The sequence below is a fragment of the Cydia strobilella genome, chromosome 27 (assembly GCF_947568885.1).
Source record: "Cydia strobilella chromosome 27, ilCydStro3.1, whole genome shotgun sequence".
In the NCBI taxonomy this organism is placed as follows: Eukaryota; Metazoa; Arthropoda; class Insecta; order Lepidoptera; family Tortricidae; genus Cydia; species Cydia strobilella.
The window spans coordinates 1108417-1131414 of NC_086067.1; the positions used below are offsets into that span (position 1 = coordinate 1108417).

A 22998-nucleotide genomic window follows, 5' to 3' on the forward strand; every position below is an offset into this window, starting at 1 on the left:
TATTCCGATTTACCAAGAATAATTATATTAAGTAAATAATGTAATTATAAATCATAATTATGTTAATTGCTTCCATTATGGGTGAGTTTGTTTTCTAGGAAACATTTGTAATTACTCTATAAATAAATTAGTTTGACTTTCTAACTGGTGTTGCCTTGGTTTTTCTGGAAACTTTGCTATAACCGCGAACAGCGAAGTTCGCAAATTGCGGGCATCTTTCTCTGTCACTCTAATTATGCCTTAATTGGAGTAAAAGAGAAAGATAATAAATTAAAAGTTGAAAAAATAAATAAAATCATCTAGAAACAGTATATTTAATGACAGGTAGTAATAATATAGGTATCTCATAAAAATATGTTTTGATAATTTAGTATCACATACACTGATTCGAGCGTTCGAAATATTTAAAAAAATACAACTAAACGCGCAAATTAGCGTCGAAAATCGGCACTTGCGTCCGCATCTCAATTTGATCGATCAAAATCTGAAAATTAAATCAAGTGAATACTGTTCGAAGTATTAGAACAAATTAAATTATTTACAGAAAATCATCATTAATTCAGTTTATAAATCAAGTGAAATCATCGAGCTAATTTCATTTTCGCGTCCACACCACCTGATTTGATCAGGCAATTTTATCAGATTGGGCAAAACTTGTCACCGTCTGGACTGGCCTTAAGTCAGTTTTCCATAGATTACATATCACACCAGTAAAATACTTTTCCCCTCACTAGCTCGGAAAGCCGTCTATTATCCTTTAAAACAAGCGGGGAAAAACGCATTTTATCCACTAGTGGGGAAAGTAATTTGACCTTGGATGGAGCGTGTTTAAGTAGCTTGACAGATAGCAAAACGTAAAACGCTCATAATAATGGTTCGTTCGATATTAATTATCATTAAATAAATGGTTTGAGAATCTAATAAAAAATACCAAATTTAGCTTTATTTAATAATTTTAAGTCATAAACCTTAAAATTCCATAAGAAACGTTAGATTTTTTGTAATGATGTTAAATATAATTCTGAACGCACAAGTTGAGTCGATGCAATTTCAAAACGCATCGTTGACATTTCATACGTCAGAACAGAAATGTCAACATTGTCAACAAAATTTTTACTGTTCTTCTCACAGACTCACGTAAAAATCAGAATTTCTAGTGTTTTCTGTTATAATATCTTAAAAAAATTAGTGATTCCAGTGATGAAGATGATCTAACGCCTGTGGATGTTGCACTTTCCTCGCTATAGTGAGGGGAAAAGTTTTGTGTTACACACGGGTGCAAATGTATTTTACTTCGCTTCGCTCGTGGTTCAACTATAGAATCCTTTCGCTTGCTCATGTTTCAATTCCACACTCGCGGGTAAAATACAACCCTTGTATAACAAATAACTATATAATGAAATTGGATGTTGATCATAAAACAAGGAATACTAAAGCCTAACCAGTAATATATGATCATTGTCAAGAGGGCGCTGTTCATTCTCATGTATAGGGTGACAGTTTAGTATAGTATGAAAAAATTAGTTCCAGTGAAATTCCGCAACATGGCGCGTGATCATATATTCCTAGTCAGGCTTTATATCTACAAAGCTTAGGTATGAATACACAAAACTCATAATTTCACTTACACATTATAATATAAAAAACATAATGCCACCATGAGAATTTACAAAATAACAACTTTTTAAAGCCTCATTTTTACGAGTGCTTTTTCAACGCGCGTTAAAAAAGCGTGGACACAAATGGAAACATGTGCATTTATTTAAATGATGGCGGTAGCGCTTTTTAGGAAGCGTTGTTGGATTTTCAACTTTAAGCCTTGGTCTTCAAATCGAATTTAGCGTGCGGGCAGATTCAAGTGCTTTTTAACGCGCGTTGAAAAAGCGCTCGTGTGTAGGGTCACTAAATCATTAAAAACGTTTTTTTTTTCGTACCGCTGGACAGGCTAAAGCTCTAAGCCTTGCTCTAAGCTCTAAGACTGCCTTGTCATAAGTAGGAAAGTTAAGTTCATCCTATTAATACTATAGTTGGGCACGCAAATATTGTCACTTAAAAGGCAGCGAATAAAAAAAAAAATAGGCGCGAAGGGACATCGTCCCATAGGAAATTTGAATTTCTCGCCTTTTTCAACTGACAAGAGTTGCTTGACCGACTATATATTTCAGACCATCCTATTAATTAATACTATAGTTTGTCAAAGGACTGTCTCATTTCAAACAGACAGAGAATCTCATACTATTTTTGTCTTACACTAGTACTAGCACCCAAAAGAAAAAGATGAGAATTTTTTATTGTTCTGATTTACTGCCAATTTGGTTTGACCAACTATATGTAAGTAATTTACAAATTTTAACCAACTAGGTACCGTCAGTAGCAATCTAGCTGGTCAAACCAAATTGTCAGTAAATAAGAACAAAAAAAACTTTACGTATCCTTTTCTTTTGGGTGCTAGTACTAGTGTAAGACAAAGATAGTATGATTCTCTCTGTCTATTTTTGAAATGAGACAGGCCTTTGACAGGTGTTGTCCAGCGTTTGCGTCCGCACCACGATTTGATCGGACAATTTAATCAGATTGGCGAAAAATTGTTCCCGTCTGGACAGGCCTTAAGACGTAACAGACAGACATACAGTGTTATTATCGCGTTTATAATATTAAACAATATTAGTAGATTGTTTGGTTGTTCTGAAACTCCATCCATATAACAACAAGGTGTGCCGTGTGTTTAGAAAAAAATCAGTACAACTTTAACTTACTATAATTTACCTTTTCCTGATCCTTTTCCAAAATTCCGAATTACCAACGGGTAAAACGGGGAAACGGAATTAAAGGATTACATACAATAAGGGATAACGATCCCTTATTGTATGTAATCCTTTAATTCCGTTTCCCCGTTTTACTCGTTTGGCTGAATGCGCCAGGAGCGCGATGCCATAAAAAAAAAAAACTACCACCAGTTTGACAGACATATTCACTTACAGTCCGTTATAACTCTCAGAATGACCTTCGGATTTTAGAAACTTTAGAAAGATACATCGGGTAACGGCGGTAACACGCGAAGGTGATACTGATGCTCTGCTTTCTTATTAACTCAACAAAAAGTTTTAAACTTACCGCAAAAAGTTAACCCTTAAATGCATGATTTTTTTATTATTGGTTGGAAAAAATGATTTTTTTTTAGTTATTTGGATTAGCACAATCGGATTAAGTATAACCTCGAAATCCTTCCAAAGTTATGAAATTTGGTATGTACATTAATTAAAGGTCTCTTTTTCATGTCCACACTATTTGACATTTGGGGACCTCGAGGAATCGCAGCCATCTTGGAAAATGGGTACACATAAATCCAACATAAATCTGTTTTTTCAGTCACATTTTTAAGTCCTAAACATTTTTCCTCCATTTATTTTAGTATAGCACTCGTGTACCAATTATAGATCTACTGATGTCTATTTTATTGAAATTCACTCAATAGTTTAGGCGCTAGAAGTAAAAATATGATTTACTACTATTCGACGTCCTCTCAAGGCGGCTGTATTGATTTTTCTTTAATAAAACAAGTGTAAACAGGTTGTGAAGGGCAAGAGGAATCTACCGATATGTCAATTTAAAAAATCCGTCCAGTATCCTGACCTACAGGGTGTACTGATTTTCAGTATTTAAACCCATAACCCTACTTTCTGTAGTTTCTGTTTACGTCGCAGTCGAGTAAAATGGTGATATTGGGGTAGAACGTGTATAAATGTATAGACAAAAGTGGAATTCATATTCCTCCAAGTTTCATATTAAGAAAATATCCCCTGAAAGGGTGTAAGCGCTAAATCTGGATTCAGCTATTATTTTCTATAACAAGATGTATTTTTTCCGCAAAGATAACTAGGACTTTTTTGTGTAGAATTTAATAAGCTTTAATGTTGCCTTACACCATATTTTCATAGAGATCGTATATTTAGAGTAAAACGCAAATTTCTCCAGGATGGTCCATATTTTCCAAGATGGCTGCGATTCCTCGAGGTCCCCAAATGTCAAATAGTATGGACATGAAAAAGAGACCTTTAATTAACATACATACCAAATTTCATAAGTTTGGAAGGATTTCGAGGTTAGACTTAATCCGATTGTGCTAGATGTAGGATCTAGGAATCTGTGAGCTGTCCAATGCTTTGTATACATTTGGCATGTAAAATAAGCCCTAATTTAATGACATAATGACATTATGCTTTTGACTTTTTGTCATAATCTAAATAAAATAGAATCAGAATTTGAAATTCGAAAACAGAACGTCACACCGTCACTTCTGGCGGAAATTATATAGAGTTGATAATACCAGTCACATATTTCAATTCATATGGTAAAATTATATGGTAAAGTTGTGATATTATTGTTATGGTGGTATTAACTACTCTATATAGTTTAAGGCTGAAAAGACGACTGCACTCCTTGGGTGTTGGATTGCAACTAAATCAGTAAAACACTGTCATGTTCTATTACTCGATTATGTCCGATTTTACCCGAAAAACGAATGTCATTCTGAGAGTTAAAGGGGCCCACTGACTATCAGTCCGCCGGACGATATCGGCCTGTCAGTTAGAACAAAAATGTGACAGTTCCGAACAACTGACAGGCCGATATCGTCCGGCGGACTGATAGTCAGTGGGCCCCTTAACGGACTGTACTTTTATTATATGCATCTCGCTCGTACTCGAATATTAGTGCGACCGAGATGTATAGAAAGTAAGTCACGCAGACGATAGTGAACATCGTCAGGTGACAACCAAAACTAACTAATAACTAAAAAATAATTAAACAAAAATCGACCTTCTTATGGTACTAATATGGTACTAGTACTCTCTATGGCTATGGCTAAGAACTTGTGGTGGTAATTACATGGAGACTATATAAAGGAGCGAAATCTCTATATATGAAAAGTGTCCATCAAAAAACAGTAATTAGACGGCCCCACCATACACCGAAATACTACCAAAAACAACCTACGTAATTTGGTCGGGTTATTTGTTGCCTTATATGGTTCATGTTATACTCATGGTCCGAGAGCTGGTGGAAATTTGGAGTAGGTCCTTGAGGCAAGCTGAAAATTTACTTGATGCTTCTCCTATCTTACCCTACCTCAGCACTACAAGTCTGGCTGCAGGGTAGCGGGTCTAAACCAACCTATAAATTTTTAAAGAATTTTTTTTTTGGTGCCCAAAAAAGGTTCTTGAGGCAATCTGTAATTTCTACAAGTGAAAATTGAATATCTAAATAGTCATAAAAAAATTATGCCAGACGATTTGGCCGGGTCTTTAACCTTGCCAAACGCGTGCAAAATATTTTTTTTTTTAATTCAAAAAAGGTTCTTGAGGCTATCTGTAATTTTTACAGGTTAAAGTTAAGTATCTAAATAGTCATAAAAAAAATAAGCCAGACGATTTGGTCGGGGCCTTCTACCTGCCAGACGATCTAGAAAGTTACGTATGGCACTTACTCGCACGCAAAATTAAGTTTGTTATCCTGTATAAATGTATGCTAATACAAAGTTATTTTTGTAGTGCAGTAAATTAAAGGTAAAAGGTACAAATTAGGATGTACGATGTGATTGTGATTATGAATATTTGTATATTTATGATAATTATGTACACTGAGTATTAGTAGGGATATAGTAAATGTAATATGACCGAATTTATAAGAATGTATTGTAATTTTAATAAATACATGTACAATTTAAATACAGAATAGTAATGTGTTGTAATTATTATAATGTGTGAATTTGTTATTTTATTATTAATGCTTGAATAATACAAATATGATGATGATGGTGATTGTTTCATGTACTCATAGGTTATTCAGTGTGTGGGGTAAAAGGGGGCGAGAATTTTATTATTTTTGCGCTACTACGCACGGTTTAGAAGCTAGAGCCATATATATATATTTATTTTTCGTTGTTTTTAAATTTCATAATTTTTGCGCTACGACGCACGGTTTAGCAGTTACAGCCCTATAACGTTTTTTTTTTATTTTATCATTGTGTTTTTTATATCACTTATGGGTTCCTTGAAAGGGAACGAAAATTTGATTGTTTTTGTGCTACGACGCACGGTTTTGGAGATACAGCCCTATAAAGTTGTTTTTTTTTCTTTTTGGTAATTTTTTATATTAACTCCTAAAGCTTTCCTAAAGGGGAGGAAAATTTTGATTATTTTTGCGCTACGACGCACGGTTTAGCAGATACAGCCCTATAACGTTTTTTTGTTGTTTTTTATTATTATTGTGTTTTTTATTTATCACATGGGTTTTTTAAAGGGGAACGAAAATTTTATTTATTTTACGCTACGACGCACGGCTTAGGAGATACAGCCCTATAAAGATATTTCTTTTGTTTTTTTTTTTTTTCAAATATAAATTAAGGATCATATCTAGAGGGGAACGAAAATTTTATTATTTTTGGCGACGCATGGTTTAGGAGATACAGCCCTATGAAGATTTTTTTTTGTTTTTTTTTTTAAATATAAATTAAGGGTTACCTAGAGGGAAACGAAAATTTTATTATTTTTCGCTACGACGCATGGTTTAGGAGATACAGCCTTATAAATTTATTTTTCTTTTTTGATTTTCATTGTGTTCTTTATTATATTTCTTTGGGGTTTTTTAAAGGGGAACGAAAATTTGATTTATTTTACGCTACGACGCACGGCTTAGGAGATACAGCCCTATAAAGATATTTCTTTTGTTTTTTTTTTTCAAATATAAATTAAGGATCATATCTAGAGGGGAACGAAAATTTTATTATTTTTGGCGACGCATGGTTTAGAAGATACAGCCCTATGAAGATTTTTTTTTGTTTTTTTTTTTTAAATATAAATTAAGGGTTACCTAGAGGGAAACGAAAATTTTATTATTTTTCGCTACGACGCATGGTTTAGGAGATACAGCCCTATATTTTTTTTTCTTTTTTTTTTCTTTTTTGATTTTCATTGTGTTCTTTATTATATTACTTTGGGGTTTTATAAAGGGGAACGAAAATTTTATTATTTTTGCGCTACGACGCATGGTTTAGTAGATACAGCCCTATAAAGATTTTTTTGTCTTTTTGTTTTTTTTTTTCAAATATAAATTAAGGGTTACCTAGAGGGGAACGAAAATTTTATTATTTTTGCGCTACGACGCATGCTTTAGCAGATACAGCCCTATAAAGATTTTGTTTTTTTTTTTGCGTTTATTTTAAATATAAATTAAGGGTTGCTTACGCGGGAAAGAAAATTTGATTATTTTTGCGCTCCGACTAAAACAAATTTCAGCTGTTTAGCCCGTTCGCATGAACACAGATACCATGTTTACATTAAAATAAAAAAAAATTCGTATGAAATTCCTTTAAGCGAGGTTTAGACTAGCAATAACTTGCATGCAATTTTCATTACATTGCGGTATCTGATAAACATTTTGAATGCAGTTTACCTTAGTAGTCGGTAATGTAACGTAAATTGCATGCAAGTTCTTGCTAGTCTAAACCTCGCTTTACAGTTCTCTCGAGTTGCTCCGCCCGAAACGTGATACTTTGAAGGCTGTTTTGACGCACATGAGGACGATATTTCATTGCATGTCAAGAAAATTAAACGATTAAAAACGATTATCGTTCCAAAAACTTGTTATTTAACTGTACAGCGAATAAAATAATTTAAATAACTTATAGTGACGTCACAAAGTTTGTGACTCCCTCACAACATGTCACATTTTCTTGACCCCCTCCCCCCCTAAACGTGTGATGTAATTAATTTTATTTCATTTATTCATTTATTTCAATCGACTTAGGATCATAATACATTACATTATAACATTACATAAAATTATTATATTACAGTTAAGATTAAAATTAAAATTAAATTAGACTAAAATTATATTAAACCCCTAAAATAATTAATTAATTATTTAATAAATTATTTATTAATATTGTCTTCGGTTACCGCGATAGTTACTCATGAAATAAAACTATGAAAACTATGCAAAGACTACGAAACTATGCTAAGGCTAAGAAACTATGTAAAGAGTTCGAAACGTCGGGATGTATTATAAATTCAATATACGCGATATAATCCGTTTTCATAGTTTTATTTCATAAATTATTTATTATTTAATTATATTATATGATATATGAAAGATGAAAAAAAAAAATCATGAACACAGCCATGCACGCCATGTTTACATTAAAATAAAATAAAAATATTTCCCGGCCTAGGCCTTCGTCATAACTAATGAACTACCCATGTATCTACAATAGAGATACAGCTGGACATATTGTCGCTAATTTCATATGTACTATGCCCACACCCTATTCATACCCATAATTATCATAAATATATACTCACAATCACATCGTACATCCAAATTTGTACTTTTCTATCTTTAATTTTCTGCACTACAAAATTAACTTTGTATTAGCATACATTTATACAGGATAACAAACTTAATTTTGCGTGCGAGTAAGTGCCATACGTAACTTTCTAGATCGTCTGGCAGGTAGAAGGCCCCGACCAAATCGTCTGGCTTATTTTTTTATGACTATTTAGATACTTAACTTTAACCTGTAAAAATTACAGATTGCCTCAAGAACCTTTTTTGAATTTTTTGAAAAAATATTTTGCACGCGTCTGGCAAGGTTAAAGACCCGGCCAAATCGTCTGGCATAATTTTTTTATGACTATTTAGATATTCAATTTTCACTTGTAGAAATTACAGATTGCCTCAAGAACCTTTTTTGGGCACCAAAAAAAAAATTCTTTAAAAATTTATAGGTTGGTTTAGACCCGCTACCCTGCAGCCAGACTTGTAGTGCTGAGGTAGGGTAAGATAGGAGAAGCATCAGGCAAATTTTCAGCTTGCCTCAAGGACCTACTCCAAATTTCCACCAGCTCTCCGTCTATCATGTCCCAGAGCCTAACTAGCGCCACCGGAGAGATTAGGAACTATTATTTAAAGCTGAAAGCGGTCACTTGCAACAATTCTGCCATAAGAGATTGGCATCCTTTCTATACCATCCATACTAATAACTTTTTTTTTTTTTTTTTTACTAGCCTAATTTAGTGTCCCACTGCTGGGCAAAGGCCTCCCCTCGTTTCCTCCACTCGACCCTGTCGTTTGTAGTGTCCCGCCAATCCGGATAAAATGCGTCTAAGTCGTCCCGCCATCTCCTTTTCGGCCTGCCTGCACCCCGGCCAGCACCATCTATGGTGTTCCGTGGGTCCCACTCGGTAACCATTTTGGCCCACCTTTCAGGGTGCATGCGGCAGACATGCCCAGCCCAGTCCCACTTAAGCTTAGCGGTCTGGACACCTACATCTACAACTCGAGTTCTGGAGCGCAGTTCCGTGTTTCTGATTCTATCAGTTCTGCGAACACCTAGTATACTGCGCTCCATCGCTCGCTGGCAAACCTTGAGTTTGGACTTTAACGCCTCAGTTAGTGACCATGTTTGAGCACCGTAGGTTAGGATAGGCAGGATACACATGTCAATGAGTTTGCGCTTGAGACACAGGGGAAGGTCGCCCTTCAATAGCGCCTTCATGGACCAGAAGCTCTTCCAGGCGTTGTCAATAATACTAATAACTAAAAAAGAATTAAACAAAAATCGACCTTATTTTGGTACTAATATGGTTCTCTATGGCTTTGGCTAAGAACTTGTGGTGGTAATTAATGAGTTGATTGTCACCTGACGATATGCTAGTTTGACACTGTTACCATGGTAAACATGGAGACTGTATAAAGGAGCCAAATCTCTATGTATGGAAAGTGTCCATCAAAAAACAGTAATTAGGCGGCGCCACCATACACCGAAATACTACCAAAAACAACCTACGTAATTTGGTCGGGTTATTTGTTGCCTTATATGGTTCATGTTATACTCATGTCCCAGAGCCTAACTAGCGCCACCGGAGAAATTAGGAACTATTATTTAAAGCTTAAAGCGGTCACTTTTACAACAATTCTGCCATAAGAGATTGCGATCCTTTCTATACCATCCATAATGGTAAAGTTTCTTATGTTTACTAAGATCATCATTACTACTAAACATAAATTTACACTTTTTACATGTATACCAAGATATAACAACTTTTTGCTTTTTCTTTTCCTTCTGAACTTTCATATTTCCATGTTTCATCTCCTTTTTTTTAGTATGAATATCAGTCTTTTCTGAATGTCTAGTTTCTAGATGCTGCTTCAAATTGCTAACCTGTCTGAACTGCTCAGGACATAACTCACAATGGTGAGGCTTAATGCCTTTGTGTTTCAAAAGATGATTATTCAAAGAAGTCTGCTGCGTAAACTCTTTAGAACATATATTGCACTTGTATGGTTTCTCCCCAGTGTGTAATCTTGAATGTGCTTGCAACTGGCCTTTAAAAGTAAAGCTCTTTGTGCAGTGTTCACACTTGTATGGCTTTTTGTTCTCATGCGTATATTTATGTGCAAACAGTGTAGTTTCTCTTTTGAATCTTTTCTTACAGATATTGCAAGAAAAAGGTCGATCATCAGAATGTGTTATCACGTGTCGTTCTAAGCCCTTTGCATATTTAAACACTTTATTGCATAATTTGCATTTTTTTTTTGGTCTACTGTGTTTTCGCAAGTGTCTTATCATACCAACTCTGCCGAAAATTATTTTTTCACACAGAGCGCAGCTATAATGCTTAATGTTTCCAATTTTACATATTTGGCACGAATATGGTGGTTTGATTATTATTTCGACTGTTTTTACAGTTTCCTTGGGTGTTGTTTCAGTACCTGTAAAGAAAGATTTTCATTTAAATTAGAATGTTTTTTAGGGTTCCGCACCGAAAGGGTAAAAACGGGATGCTATTACTAAGACTCGGCTGTCCGTCTGTCCGTCAAATTTTCACAGATGATGTATTTCTGTTGCCGCTATAACAACAAATACTAAAAAGTACGGAACCCTCGGTGGGCGAGTCCGACTCTCACTTGGCCGGTTTTTTTTTCTAGAATAATGACTTTTCATCAGAAGAGCACAATCTTAGGCAAATAAAAAGAACCGGCCAAGTGCGAGTCGGACTCGCGCAAGAAGGGTTCCGTACCATTACGCAAAAAACGGCAAAAAAAAATCTCGTTTGTTGTATGGGAGCCCCAATAAATATTTATTTTATTCTATTTTCAGTATTTGTTGTTATAGCGGCAACAGAAATACATCATCTGTAAAAATTTCAACTGTCTAGCTATCACGGTTTATGAGATACAGCCTGGTGACAGACAGACGGACAGCGGAGTCTTAGTAATCCCTATTACTTTTTACACTCCCGTTTTTACCCTTTGGGTACGGAACCCTAAAAAACAATATCTGAATTTCAAGACAGTTTTTCATACAACTGTATGTATGTCTGTCCCTATGTATGCTTAGATCTTTAAAACTAGGCAACGGATTTTGATGCAGTTTTTTAATAGATAGAGTGATTCAAGAGGAAGGTTTATATGTATAATTTGTAAAGGTTTTGTGTAAATTTGTTGAACTACCCGTGCGAAGCTGGGGCGGGTCGCTGGTATTGTATAAAGTGAAAACCTGAAAAAGGGTGTACCAACTTTTTAGTGTCACATAGAAATAGTTGTCCAGGAGAAAAACTCTTAGAATCCTGATTTTACGGTGTTCAAATTTACTAAATATACATTTTTGTGGTAGTTATGTGTGGTTTTGTGGTGGTGGTTTTGTGGTAAGCCTTTCTGAGCTAATTGTAAAGGTGCACAGTCGGTGGAAGGAAAAGTGTCACAAAGACACGCAATCTTATGGACCCATGTTATTGCTAGCGGCACCCGTTTGAACTAACTTTACTCCATAAGATTTAACGTAGTAAAGCCCACAAAAAAAAAGCAGCACTTATGGTGTACCTAAAGAATAATGGGCAATCTAGGTACTAAGCATGTTTATAGAACATGATACAACATTTAACAAACTCTACACCCCAATGGTCCACACAGGACAAAATAACAATAAAAAAATTTTGATCCACCCAAATGCTTGTAATTATGAACAACATTTTTTTTATCTCCCTGAATTATATGTATTTGAATGGTGCCAACTGTCTGGTAAGTTCTGTCAGAAAACATGGGGTCTTCCCTAAAAACCCTCACCCCCATGGGTGAGCAGAAAGGCTAATATCTAATGGCATCCCTCTTTATAGTAATTTAAATTGTATTTTTTCCTATTTACTTGTAATGCATGTCAATTATAAGATGTAATGTTTTGAAAAGATGTGTCCCGCCGAGTCCTGGGATACCCTCCTCCAATTGAGGGGGGATTTAAATCTTCTCGGGGCAGGGGTGTAGGGTTAGAGCCGTATAGTTTTTTTTCCTCTGGCTTTACTCCCAGCAATTTTGCACAGGGTGAATTTGCCAATGTCGGTGTTGAATTTCACTCGTGAGGAGCGTTTATTTATTTAATATTCGTTAAATTTATCAGGCTATACATGTTAATTGTAATGTAATTTGTGGAATAGATGATAATTTCAGGACTTACCAATAAATTTTAACGTAACTTTCGGCTTCCATATTTCCACAGGACCAATCACCAGATCCTCGTATATTTCATGGTCAGCGTACAAACTTCGTAAAGAGCCGGCTTCGCTAGGACTCTCCACATTTTCATCATATCTCTCTCGATCCTTTACCGACATTCTGAATAAAGCAAAAACGGCGCAAATTTGTGATCTGATGCCACTCAGTTATTCCATTTACTTTTTGTTTCGCACACAAAAACATGTTCGGTGAACGGTCAATTTAGAACGTAGTGATTATTTATATGCTCTTTGGGTAAAATCAAATAAATGGTCAAATTTATCACAGACTAATAAGAGATAAATTTATCAAAAATGTCAGCAAAAGACGCTGTCAACATATTCTTTGCTGTCAACCATATGCAGGTTTACCAACATATCAACTTTTTAAAGCATAACACACTACCGCACCGTGTTAAGGCTGTAAAAAGTAGCATTATTTATAATAGCAAAGATAGATATAACTCCGTAATAACTCCTCTTATTATATCCTCTTTGATAATAGTATATTTCATTTATTTATTTTAATACACTAGCACCAATAATCTAATTTTAAAAATGGAACAGTAGTTATGATAAGTTATTTACTTAAAAAAAATTACTGAATATTTTTTTATGATGCCTGTTAAAATTAAAATGTTATGACCTGCTTTTAAATTAGAGAAAGACAACTCCAACCTTAAGGTGCCTCCACACTCGTGCGCGAATCACGGCGCGAAGCCGCGAACGCGAGTGTGGAGTCTAGTTCGCTAATCAGCGAAATTGACTCCTCACTCGGTAGTATCTCTTATTAGTCTGTGTTCGCGGCTTCGCGCCGCGTAGTCTGGAGCGAGCTTTAGAGTAAACTCCAACAGCTGTCAAAGAAGCACATACTTATATATACATAGTGACAAAGCTCTAAATACAAGATAGAAGGTCTCTTTTTGCTTGTTCTGTTTTAAAAATGAAGAGGTGACAGGTGAATGGCCCATTTATTTTATATTTACGACAAGTTTACTAGATTGTTTAGAATTTTTATTTAGATTTTACCTTACCCTGCATTCTTTAGTTAGTGACACGTAGTAGAAAATATGTAGTCCGTTTTAGAAAGTTACTTTTGTTTAGTTTTTTTTTTTCAACTTTTGGTTCTTGCCACTGTTCTTGCAGACTACTTTGATTTGTTATCCACTTATTGTCCCTATGTTGGAATATAGTTATGTCTTTGAAAAGTGTGAAGTCAGAGGACTCGGAGGAGTGGAGTGGAGGGACCAGTGAAGTTTTATATAAAGGGCATGAAATAAAACAGGAACTCGTTTTGGGCCCTATAGTGCTGCAGCGTTCTGTCGTGGCCCATACGCTGAATGGTATTTTTTTTTTCATTTTTAATGTTAGCAGATTATCTAAACATTTTTTTTTTATTTATTTCTCTTGTTTAAGTAGAACCATCACCTAAATAATGTAGTAGTTGATTAACAGACCGAGGTTTTGGGTGCGGGACCGATTTTGTGTATTTATTTTACCAATTTTTTGCTCGTCCAAAGCATTGAGTATGGTGATTATGAATCTTTATTGGTATCAAAACTAATGCCTAATGGTTTTTGCCTAGTGTAATTAAGTTATCTAAAACAAATAGCTAGAGTAAATTTGTGTGTTGATTACGAGTAGTTAAGCAACCGGGTCTTTGCAACTAGAATTTACAGTGATATAACATCTGTAGTTTTTATTAGGGTTCCGTACCCAAAGGGTAAAAATGGAACACTATTACTAAGACTGTTCGTCTGTCTGTCTGTCACCAGGCTGTATCTCATGAACTATGAATGAAATTTTCACAGATGATGTATTTCTGTTGCCGCTATAACAACAAAAACGAAAAAATACGGAACCCTTGGTGGGTGGGAACCCTTTGGGTTCCGTACTTTTTAGTATTTGTTGTTATAGCGGCAACAGAAATACATCATCTGTGAAAATTTCAACTGTTTCGCTATCACGGTTCCTGAGATACAGCCTGGTGACAGACAGACGGACAGTGGAGTCTTAGTAATAGGGTCCCGTTTTTACCCTTTGGGTACGGAATCATAAAAAGGAAACTACTATGCTATCCTTGCTATTTTCCAGGTCAGAATAATGCCTATGTCAACAAAGCAGACATGTCCCCAAAACCAGCGAGTATAAAACGGGAGCCAGTTGATGATGACCTACTGTTGGTCGCAGACCTGGGGACTGATGAGATGGTGCGGCTGGGCTCGACTCCGGAAACTATGGGCGCTGACAATGAAATCTGTTAGTATTTCAATCATCATCTTCCTCACGCTGTCCCGGCATTTTGACGACCGGTCTGGCCTAGTGGGTAGTGATCCTGCCTGTGAAGCCGATGGTCCTGGGTTCAAATCCCGGTAAGGGCATTTATTTGTGTGAAGAGCACAGATATTTGTTCCGGAGTCATTGATGTTTTATATGTATTTAAGTATTTGTATAAGTATTATATATACCGTTGTTTGAGTACCCACAACACAAGCCTTCTTGAGCTTACCGTGGGACTTAGTCAATTTGTTTAAGAATGTCCCTATAATATTTATTTATTTATTTTTGCCACGGCTCATGGGAGCCTGGGGTCCGCTTGGCAACTAATCCCAAGAATTGGCGCAGGCACTAGTTTTTACGAAAGCGACTGCCATCTTGCCTTCCAACCCAGAGGGGAAACTAGGCCTTGTTAGGATTAGTCCGGTTTCCTCACTATGTTTTCCTTCACCGAAAAGCGTCTGGTAAATATCAAATGATATTTCGTACATAAGTTTCGAAAAAGTCATTCGTACGAGACGAGCCGGGGTTTGAACCCGCGACCTCCAGATTGCAAGTCGCACGCTCTTACCGCTAGGCCAGCGCTTCAATTCTCATGTCTTCAATCTCTTAGTATTTCAATGGCTTATTCTATTTATTCTTAACATACACGGTGGGTAAAAAATAAGTGCATTCCCGTCTCCATGTAGGTTTTGGGATATTGAGCAACATTTACTATGGGACCAACCCCGAAATCGCGAAAAAATTTTTGGCTGTTTCATACATTTTTGCTGGTCCATTTTCTATGGGAGGGTAATTTTTTTTGCGATTTCGTTGTTGCCAATCTGTATGGAAGTGCTCCGTGCATCGGCAATTTTTATTTTACGGAGCACTAAAAATATGTAAATTACTAACGTTATAATATATTTTTTAAAGTAAAACTTCTTTAGGCGCGACTAGGGTCTCAGATTTTCTGACGGAAGTAACGTTCAGTAGTGACACATGCGCAATAGGACACGTCAAAGTTCCAACATAGCGATAAACGTCATCGTCAAAGAAGTTTTACTTCAATCGCGCGTAAAGATTACACGCACACACTTTTTAGGGTTCCGTACCCAAAGGGTAAAAACGGGACCCTATTACTAAGACTCCACTGTCCGTCTGTCTGTCTGTCACCAGGCTGTATCTCATGAACCGTGATAGCTAGACAGCTGAAATTTTCACAGATGATGTACTTCTGTTGCCGCTATAACAACAAATACTAAAAAGTACGGAACCCTCGGTGGGCGAGTACGACTCGCACTTGGCCGGTTTTATGTCCTCATTGTTAGGTATAATCAAAGATAGACTCCGTAATAGATGGATACAGTCTAAGGAAAAAACGTGCCTCGAAAATCAAGAAAATTTGATTTTCGTTCAGAGGGCGCTACTAGGGCCTACAGTCGAATAGATGGCGTTGACGGTTTCGTTTGTTATTTAACAATTTTAACGCATATCAGTGAAAGAACATGGGTCAAAATCATAAAAATAATTAATGCAAATAAAAAAATCATTTATCTATATTTAAATACATTCTATCGTATTTTTATAAATCTTCATTTTTAGTTTTAAAGTGTGTCGACAGATGGCAGTGAATTTACTGGGGTTACAAAATTTACTATGACAGTACCGCTCTAGTATAAGTTACTCTATGGTATAATATTCATCTTTACTGATCAAAAAAAATTCACAGATAATATTAAAAAGGAAGCCACCGTGCCCACATCAAGAGCTTTTGCTGTACCCCAGAATGCCGCAAGTGCCATGCCTGCCTCGCTCGTTGACGCTGCTGTTAAGGAGGAGCTTTTGAAGGACGAGGTTGCTGGCGATTGTGAAAATGGTAGGAGTTTGAAGTTTATTTTTTTATATACAAAGTGGCAAACAAGCTTAGGCACGCCTGATGCTAAGCTTTCACTGTAGCCTATGGATGCATGCAACTCCAGGGGTGTAACATGTTCCCTGCCGGGGCGCATGCGGTCGAATGCTGATAACGACCCTTTTTTTTTTTTTTTTCTTTTTTTTGTCGGAGTGGGAATGAACTTACGCACGGTGTGTGGGACTCGCCGCTCCTTTTCCCTCTCTTGGCGAGAGGGGGGGAGAACTGGCCCTACCCACTAAACCCACTCCGGCGTTTCACCCTCTTGGCCGTTCGTGAGGGCGCACTGGGATACTGATAGCGACCCTGCGGCACCCCATCTAAGGCGAATTCGGCACTCGTTGGTGGTTTTAAACGGTAGTCCTCTGGTTTGTCCGTCATCCCTCCTGGTTCCCCCGGACCAGGTGGCATGCGTAAACGCATTTCCCCAACGTTAAAAAAAAGGGGGTGTAACATGCGCTTTACCGACTCTAAGGGCCTTCAGCGAGTCTTTTTGTTTGTTCATTCGTCTATTAGAGCAAAGATAGATATAACTCCGTAATAGATGGATACAGTCTAAGGAAAAAACGTGCCTCGAAAATCAAGAAAATTTGATTCTCGTTCAGAGGGCGCTACTAGTTTTGGCCTACTGTCGTATAGATGGCGTTGACGGTTTCGTTTGTTATTTAATAATTTTAACGCATATCAGTGAAAGGACATGGGTCAAAATCATAAAAATAATTAATGCGAATAAAAAATGATTTATCCATATTTAGATACATTTTATCGTATTTTTATAAATCTTCATTTTTAGTTTTAAAGTGTGTCGACAGATGGCAGTGAATTTATTGGGGTTACAAAATTTACTATGACAGTACCGCTCTAGTATAAGTTACTCTATGGTTAGAGTGATAAAGAGGCAGATAAAGTACTTTTGATTTTATTGAGAGTACTTACGACGATAGTAGACGAACGTTTCTCCATACAAGCGTAGTATCCGTAAGTATAGTACGAATTCTCTCAAATGATTTTTACGCTTTACACCCTAATCTCCCGTCCCGCCGGAAGATCAGCGCTCACTTTCGGATCAGCATTATGCTGAGGCGAGACCTACCATTAAAACCTACCATGCAAAACAGTATAGTTAAGACAATACAATACAGGTAGAGCCATACACTTTGATAAAATAAAATACATTTTTTATTAACTTTAAAAGTTTATTTAAACATACATTTTTGAAACTGCGGTTTACATTAAAAACAACATCGATCAATTTTCAATGTTTAAAAGTGCTCGCAGATACGAAAAAATTTACATCCAATCCGTGAACTCGGCTTTGCTCGCTAAAAGTATCTTTGGGATGGCACCCAAAATATACAATAAGTTGCCAAAACATATTATTGAAATAGATAATGTAACTGAATTTAAGAAATGCCTGTATGACTTTTTGGTACAAAAAGCATACTATTCGATAATGGAATATTTACTCGACATATTTTGAATTTAAGTTGTTTTAGTTTTAAGTACACTCTTTAGTTTATAATTCAATTAATTTAATTTTCAATTTAGTACACTCTTATTTTGTTTGACATTTAACATATTACTTTCGTTTGACATCTGTTATAATTAGTGCATGCTCCATCTCTTCTTGGTTATATTTGTATGCCAAATGGCGAAACATAGTGAAACATAAATTATTGTATAAGACCTATATTTAACCTATGTTTACAAATATAGTACATTTTGATTTTGATTTTTGATTTTAAATAGTTATTAATAATAAGTATCCATGACACATTTCAGGCATGTACCGGCGAAGCCGAAGAATAACCAACAAGCAAAAGGCAGAAGCGGAAAAACAAGAGTATATTAAATATAGCAGTAAATTAACATTTGAAACGGATTCGGAAGATAATGATACAGATTCAGAATATGACGAGAAAAAATCAAAACATGAAGAAACTACAGACAGTGACGAAAACCCGAATTTGAATGTAAATAAAATAAAAAAAGTTAAAAGGCCGAAGAAACGGCACATTTGTGAGTTTTGTAATAAAGAGTATAAGTATAGAGCAGGATTGACAAATCATATTAGAACACATACTGGTGCAAAGCCATATTCATGTAATATATGCCCAAAAACCTTCTCAGATTGCGCTGTACTGGTCCGACATAGACGCATGCACGCTGGCTTAAAACCTCACGTTTGTGATATCTGTGGCAAAAAATATAGCGAAAAGTATCTATTAAAAAACCATAAACTAGTACATACGGGCGAAATGCAATATTTCTGTAAATTTTGCCCGAAACAATTCGTTAATTCGTCTAATTATAGGAGACATGAAAAGATTCATATGCTTAAATATGAATGCGATATGTGCGGTAAGCGTTTTGATAATAAAGATAAGTTAGTTTCTCATATTGTTAATCATATGAAACCTAAGCCGTTCGTTTGTAAGTTTTGTAAGAAAGGTTTTTCTCTAAGTGGGCATTTGAACAGGCATTTAGTGATACATGTAGGAACGAAAGAAACGTATAAATGTGGCAATTGTAAGCAAAAGTTTACCCAGAGAGCGTCGCTGCAAAGGCATGTTGAGAGAAATGTTTGTAGAAAGAAAGTTTTTAAAAAGTAAACATTTTCAATGTGGACAATAGGGATGTTGACATGAATTGCGAATATATAAAATGTTATGTTTTTACCTTAGCAGGAGATATTAGAATGCTGAAAATCATATTTTGTAAGTGTAAATATGCGTAATAAATTTAAAATTTAAAAAAATTATTATAAATAATTAAAAGGCCCAGGCGGAGATGGCGGGACGACTTAGACACCTTCACTAATAACTGGCCGGAAACAGCTCAACAACGGGAGTCATGGAAATCTAAGGGAGAGGCCTGTGCCCAGCAGTGGGATACTACAGATAAAAAAAAAAAATTAAAAGTTCAAAATAATGCCCAGCATATCACGTGACTGCAAACGCAAATCGGAGCGCGTGACGTCACGGTGTGAGACACGCACAGACAAGTTGTCAAACCTGGTGGTCCTCTGGCACTGACAGCGGTTTGTTTATCACATCGTTACGTCATCAAGATCACGTGACAGCTTGGAGCGTTAATGCGCGAAAATTAAACACTAAACTAATTAAAATCAATTTTTTATTAAACATTAATAAATAAAAATTACAAAATTTTTTTTTGCAATAATTACGTCTATAAATGGAAACCGTTCTAAAAAAATGTCAACATCCCTATTAAAACATTTAATCTGAGTCATAAAATTATTAAGTTTCAACTTTTGTATGATTGTATAAATAAGCTGTTATATTTTTGACCGTTTTTATCATTTATTTATTGTATTGTCATGTACATAATAGGTGTTACATAATATAAAGTCAGATCATGACACCCTGTAAGGGCACACAATAGTAAATTTACAACACCATGTAAGTAGTAATTTTACATATTTATACATTTATAATTTATACCTACTGTACATTCGCCATCAGATATATCGGAGCGACCAAGGCGCTCACAAATATCTGAACACGTCTTTATTGTCAAAGCGTTAGAGTGCGTGTTCAGATATTTTTGAGCACTTTGGCTGCTCCGATATATCTGATGGCGACTGTACTTAGGTACCTACGCTACGATGTGCTGAATTTTCTAAGGGGAAAGCAATATTTTCTTATACATTTTAGAAAAATAATTATATTAACTATACATATATTAAATTTAATAAAAATATATAAATCATAATATTAATTCATATAATTCATTAATTATGAATTATTTATTTGCATTGATACAAATGAATAATAATAATTAATTCTTTATTTCGAAGTACATGACTGCATTAGGTATTAGTATATAAATTCCAAAATTAGAATAATTAAAACCATGTTAGTGCCTAGACTAAGATAGATTAACCTTTTGGACGCCAATGACCGATATATACGCACCGTAGGTTCAACGCCAAAGACCAATTAATCGGTCATAGACCACAGAGCAAATTAGACCTACATGCATATGCATAAAGTTCAATTTCAGTTTTGACACTTCGGTGACGTGGCGTCTGGATGACAGCTTTTGTGTTTGACACGGCGTCGAAAAGGTTAAAATTAAAAAGTATAACTAAAAATTAGGAACATAATAATAATATAAACTAATCTCTAAATTAATTTCATTAAGATGTGCCTTACGGTATGGAATTATTTCCGTCCATTCTGAATAACAATATTTAGGTAAATTGTGCCTTTACTAATGTTAGAATATTTTTATGATAGAAAAATGTATTATATTGTAAGTTATATCTGACTAACGTTATTATGTAGGTATTTGTTACTAACATAGTTAACGAGCAATACATTAATTAATAGCCCGATAAACCTTTTAACAAAGATATATGTAACTCCGTATAAGATAAGTAAAGTCTAAGGAAAAACGTGCCTCGGAAATCAAGAAAAAGTTATACTCTAATTATTAGAGTATAACTTTGGCGCCATTGTTCTATTAGAGTCTAATAGATCGATGGCGCCACACCTTTGGCCTATGCTCGTGTAGATGGCGTTGGCGACACCGTTTGATATTTAACAATTTTTAGACATATCAGTGAAAGAACATGGGTCAAAGTCATACGGCGTTATTAAAAAAAATATTTATCCATATATCTATTTTTTTTTAATATTTTTAGTCATTTTCATTTTTAGTTTTAATCCTGTGTTGAAAGATGGCAGTAAATTTACTGTCACTACAAAATTTGCTATGACAACAACCCTCTATACACTTTATTCTCTTTGGTTGTCGTCTATTATTTGAATTATATAGGTACGTAGGTATATTATTAGAATGATATACCTAATTATTCTTAAGTATGTAAGAATTTAAATTTACCCGTATACAAAAAAAAAGTTTTTTTTTTTAATTATACAAATAAAACAAAATATTTTTAGACATCATTATTTATTTTTTTCTTTAGGAAACCTGGAGAAAATTATAGATTTAAAACACAAACTATATAGAGATACTAATTTAAAATTAAAGCCTGACCAGTAATATAGTTGGTCAAGCAAATCTTGTCAGTAGAAAAAGGCGCGAAATTTAATTTTTCTATGGGACGATATCCTTTCGCGCCTACATTTTTAAATTTGCCGCCTTTTTCTAATGACAAGATTTGCTTGACCAACTATATATGATCATTGTCTCTGAGGGCGCTGTTGTTGTTGTTGTTGCTCAGTTCCAGTGAAATTCCGCAACATGGCGCGTGATCGTATATTCCTGGTCAGGCTTTACATCCCGACGATTCGAACCATGAGTATTATATTCTTTGATTCGAACCCTACAGCGTTCGTGGTCAAGGTGACTGAGGAAAAGCTACAATTTATATACTCTTTGGCTACAATGTACTAAACTAAAGGGCCCTCGACACTCGTGCGCAAATCGCAGCGCGAAGCCGCGAACGCAAGTGTGGTGGCGATTTCACAGATCTGCGACGCTCGCTCTACACTCGCATTCGCGGCTTCGCGCCGCGATTCGCGCACGAGTGTGAAGCGAACTTAACCACATACAAAAATAATGAACCATAATATACTATAAACCTTAAGGATAAATGCAAAATCGGTTCATAAGCCTAGTTATACATTACAACTAACCGAACCGAACCGAAGACGACATAAGATAATTTGTTGCGAATAAATATGATATTGATGCATCAAGGCGGTTTGTTTACAGGGACCTAACGCGAAACGCAAAAAATACAATTTCGTTATCTGCTTCTCTATCGTTCGAATAAGCAAGAGTGATAAGAGGCAGGAAACGAAATTTCGATTTTCATATTTCTCAGTAGACCCTCTGCCACTAGCAAGTGGCTCCACCTACGCAGAGTTTTGCATTCCCTATTGGTGTGTTAACGTTATCATGGATAAAAAAATCTTTGGTAAGTTTATGATTAAAAAATATTTAAAAAAAGTGTCTTGTTTTCGCGCCACTTTGCCAACAAAAAATAATTGGCGTCAATCCCATCTAGCGTTCATGCGTGCAAAATTAAGCGGCCAATTTGGGTGAGAATCGAGCGCATGAAATAAATAATGCCCCGAACGCGCACAATATCTTCGAAATTTTTCATTTTTGCGTTCACACCAGCTGATTTGATGGTCACAATTTTAGAATCACATCAAGATCAGACCAAATTTCGTTTTTGTGTACACACAAATTGACAATTTTATCAGATTGTGAGAAAAATTGTCCCGTCTGGATACACCTTAAAATGTATATTGGAATAATATACCACGATTTCCGAACGTA

The 22998-nt window shown here is 35.5% G+C and overlaps 2 protein-coding genes across 2 annotated transcripts; one reads left to right on the plus strand and one right to left on the minus strand.

The window, feature by feature from the left end:
* Positions 1 to 9696: 9696 nt before the first annotated feature.
* Positions 9697 to 12727, minus strand: LOC134753456 (zinc finger protein 239-like). Its single transcript, XM_063689329.1, has 3 exons — positions 12512 to 12727; positions 10008 to 10773; positions 9697 to 9700 (listed from the first exon to the last, which is right to left on the minus strand). Exons 1-3 carry the CDS (start codon positions 12666 to 12668, stop codon positions 9697 to 9699), a joined length of 927 nt encoding a protein of 308 aa, XP_063545399.1. The 5' UTR covers positions 12669 to 12727.
* A 902-nt stretch (positions 12728 to 13629) lies between these two features.
* LOC134753442 (zinc finger protein 93-like) lies at positions 13630 to 21586 on the plus strand. Its single transcript, XM_063689317.1, has 4 exons — positions 13630 to 13891; positions 14643 to 14807; positions 16537 to 16683; positions 18502 to 21586. Exons 1-4 carry the CDS (start codon positions 13744 to 13746, stop codon positions 19329 to 19331), a joined length of 1290 nt encoding a protein of 429 aa, XP_063545387.1. The 5' UTR covers positions 13630 to 13743; the 3' UTR covers positions 19332 to 21586.
* The last annotated feature ends 1412 nt before the right edge of the window (positions 21587 to 22998 follow it).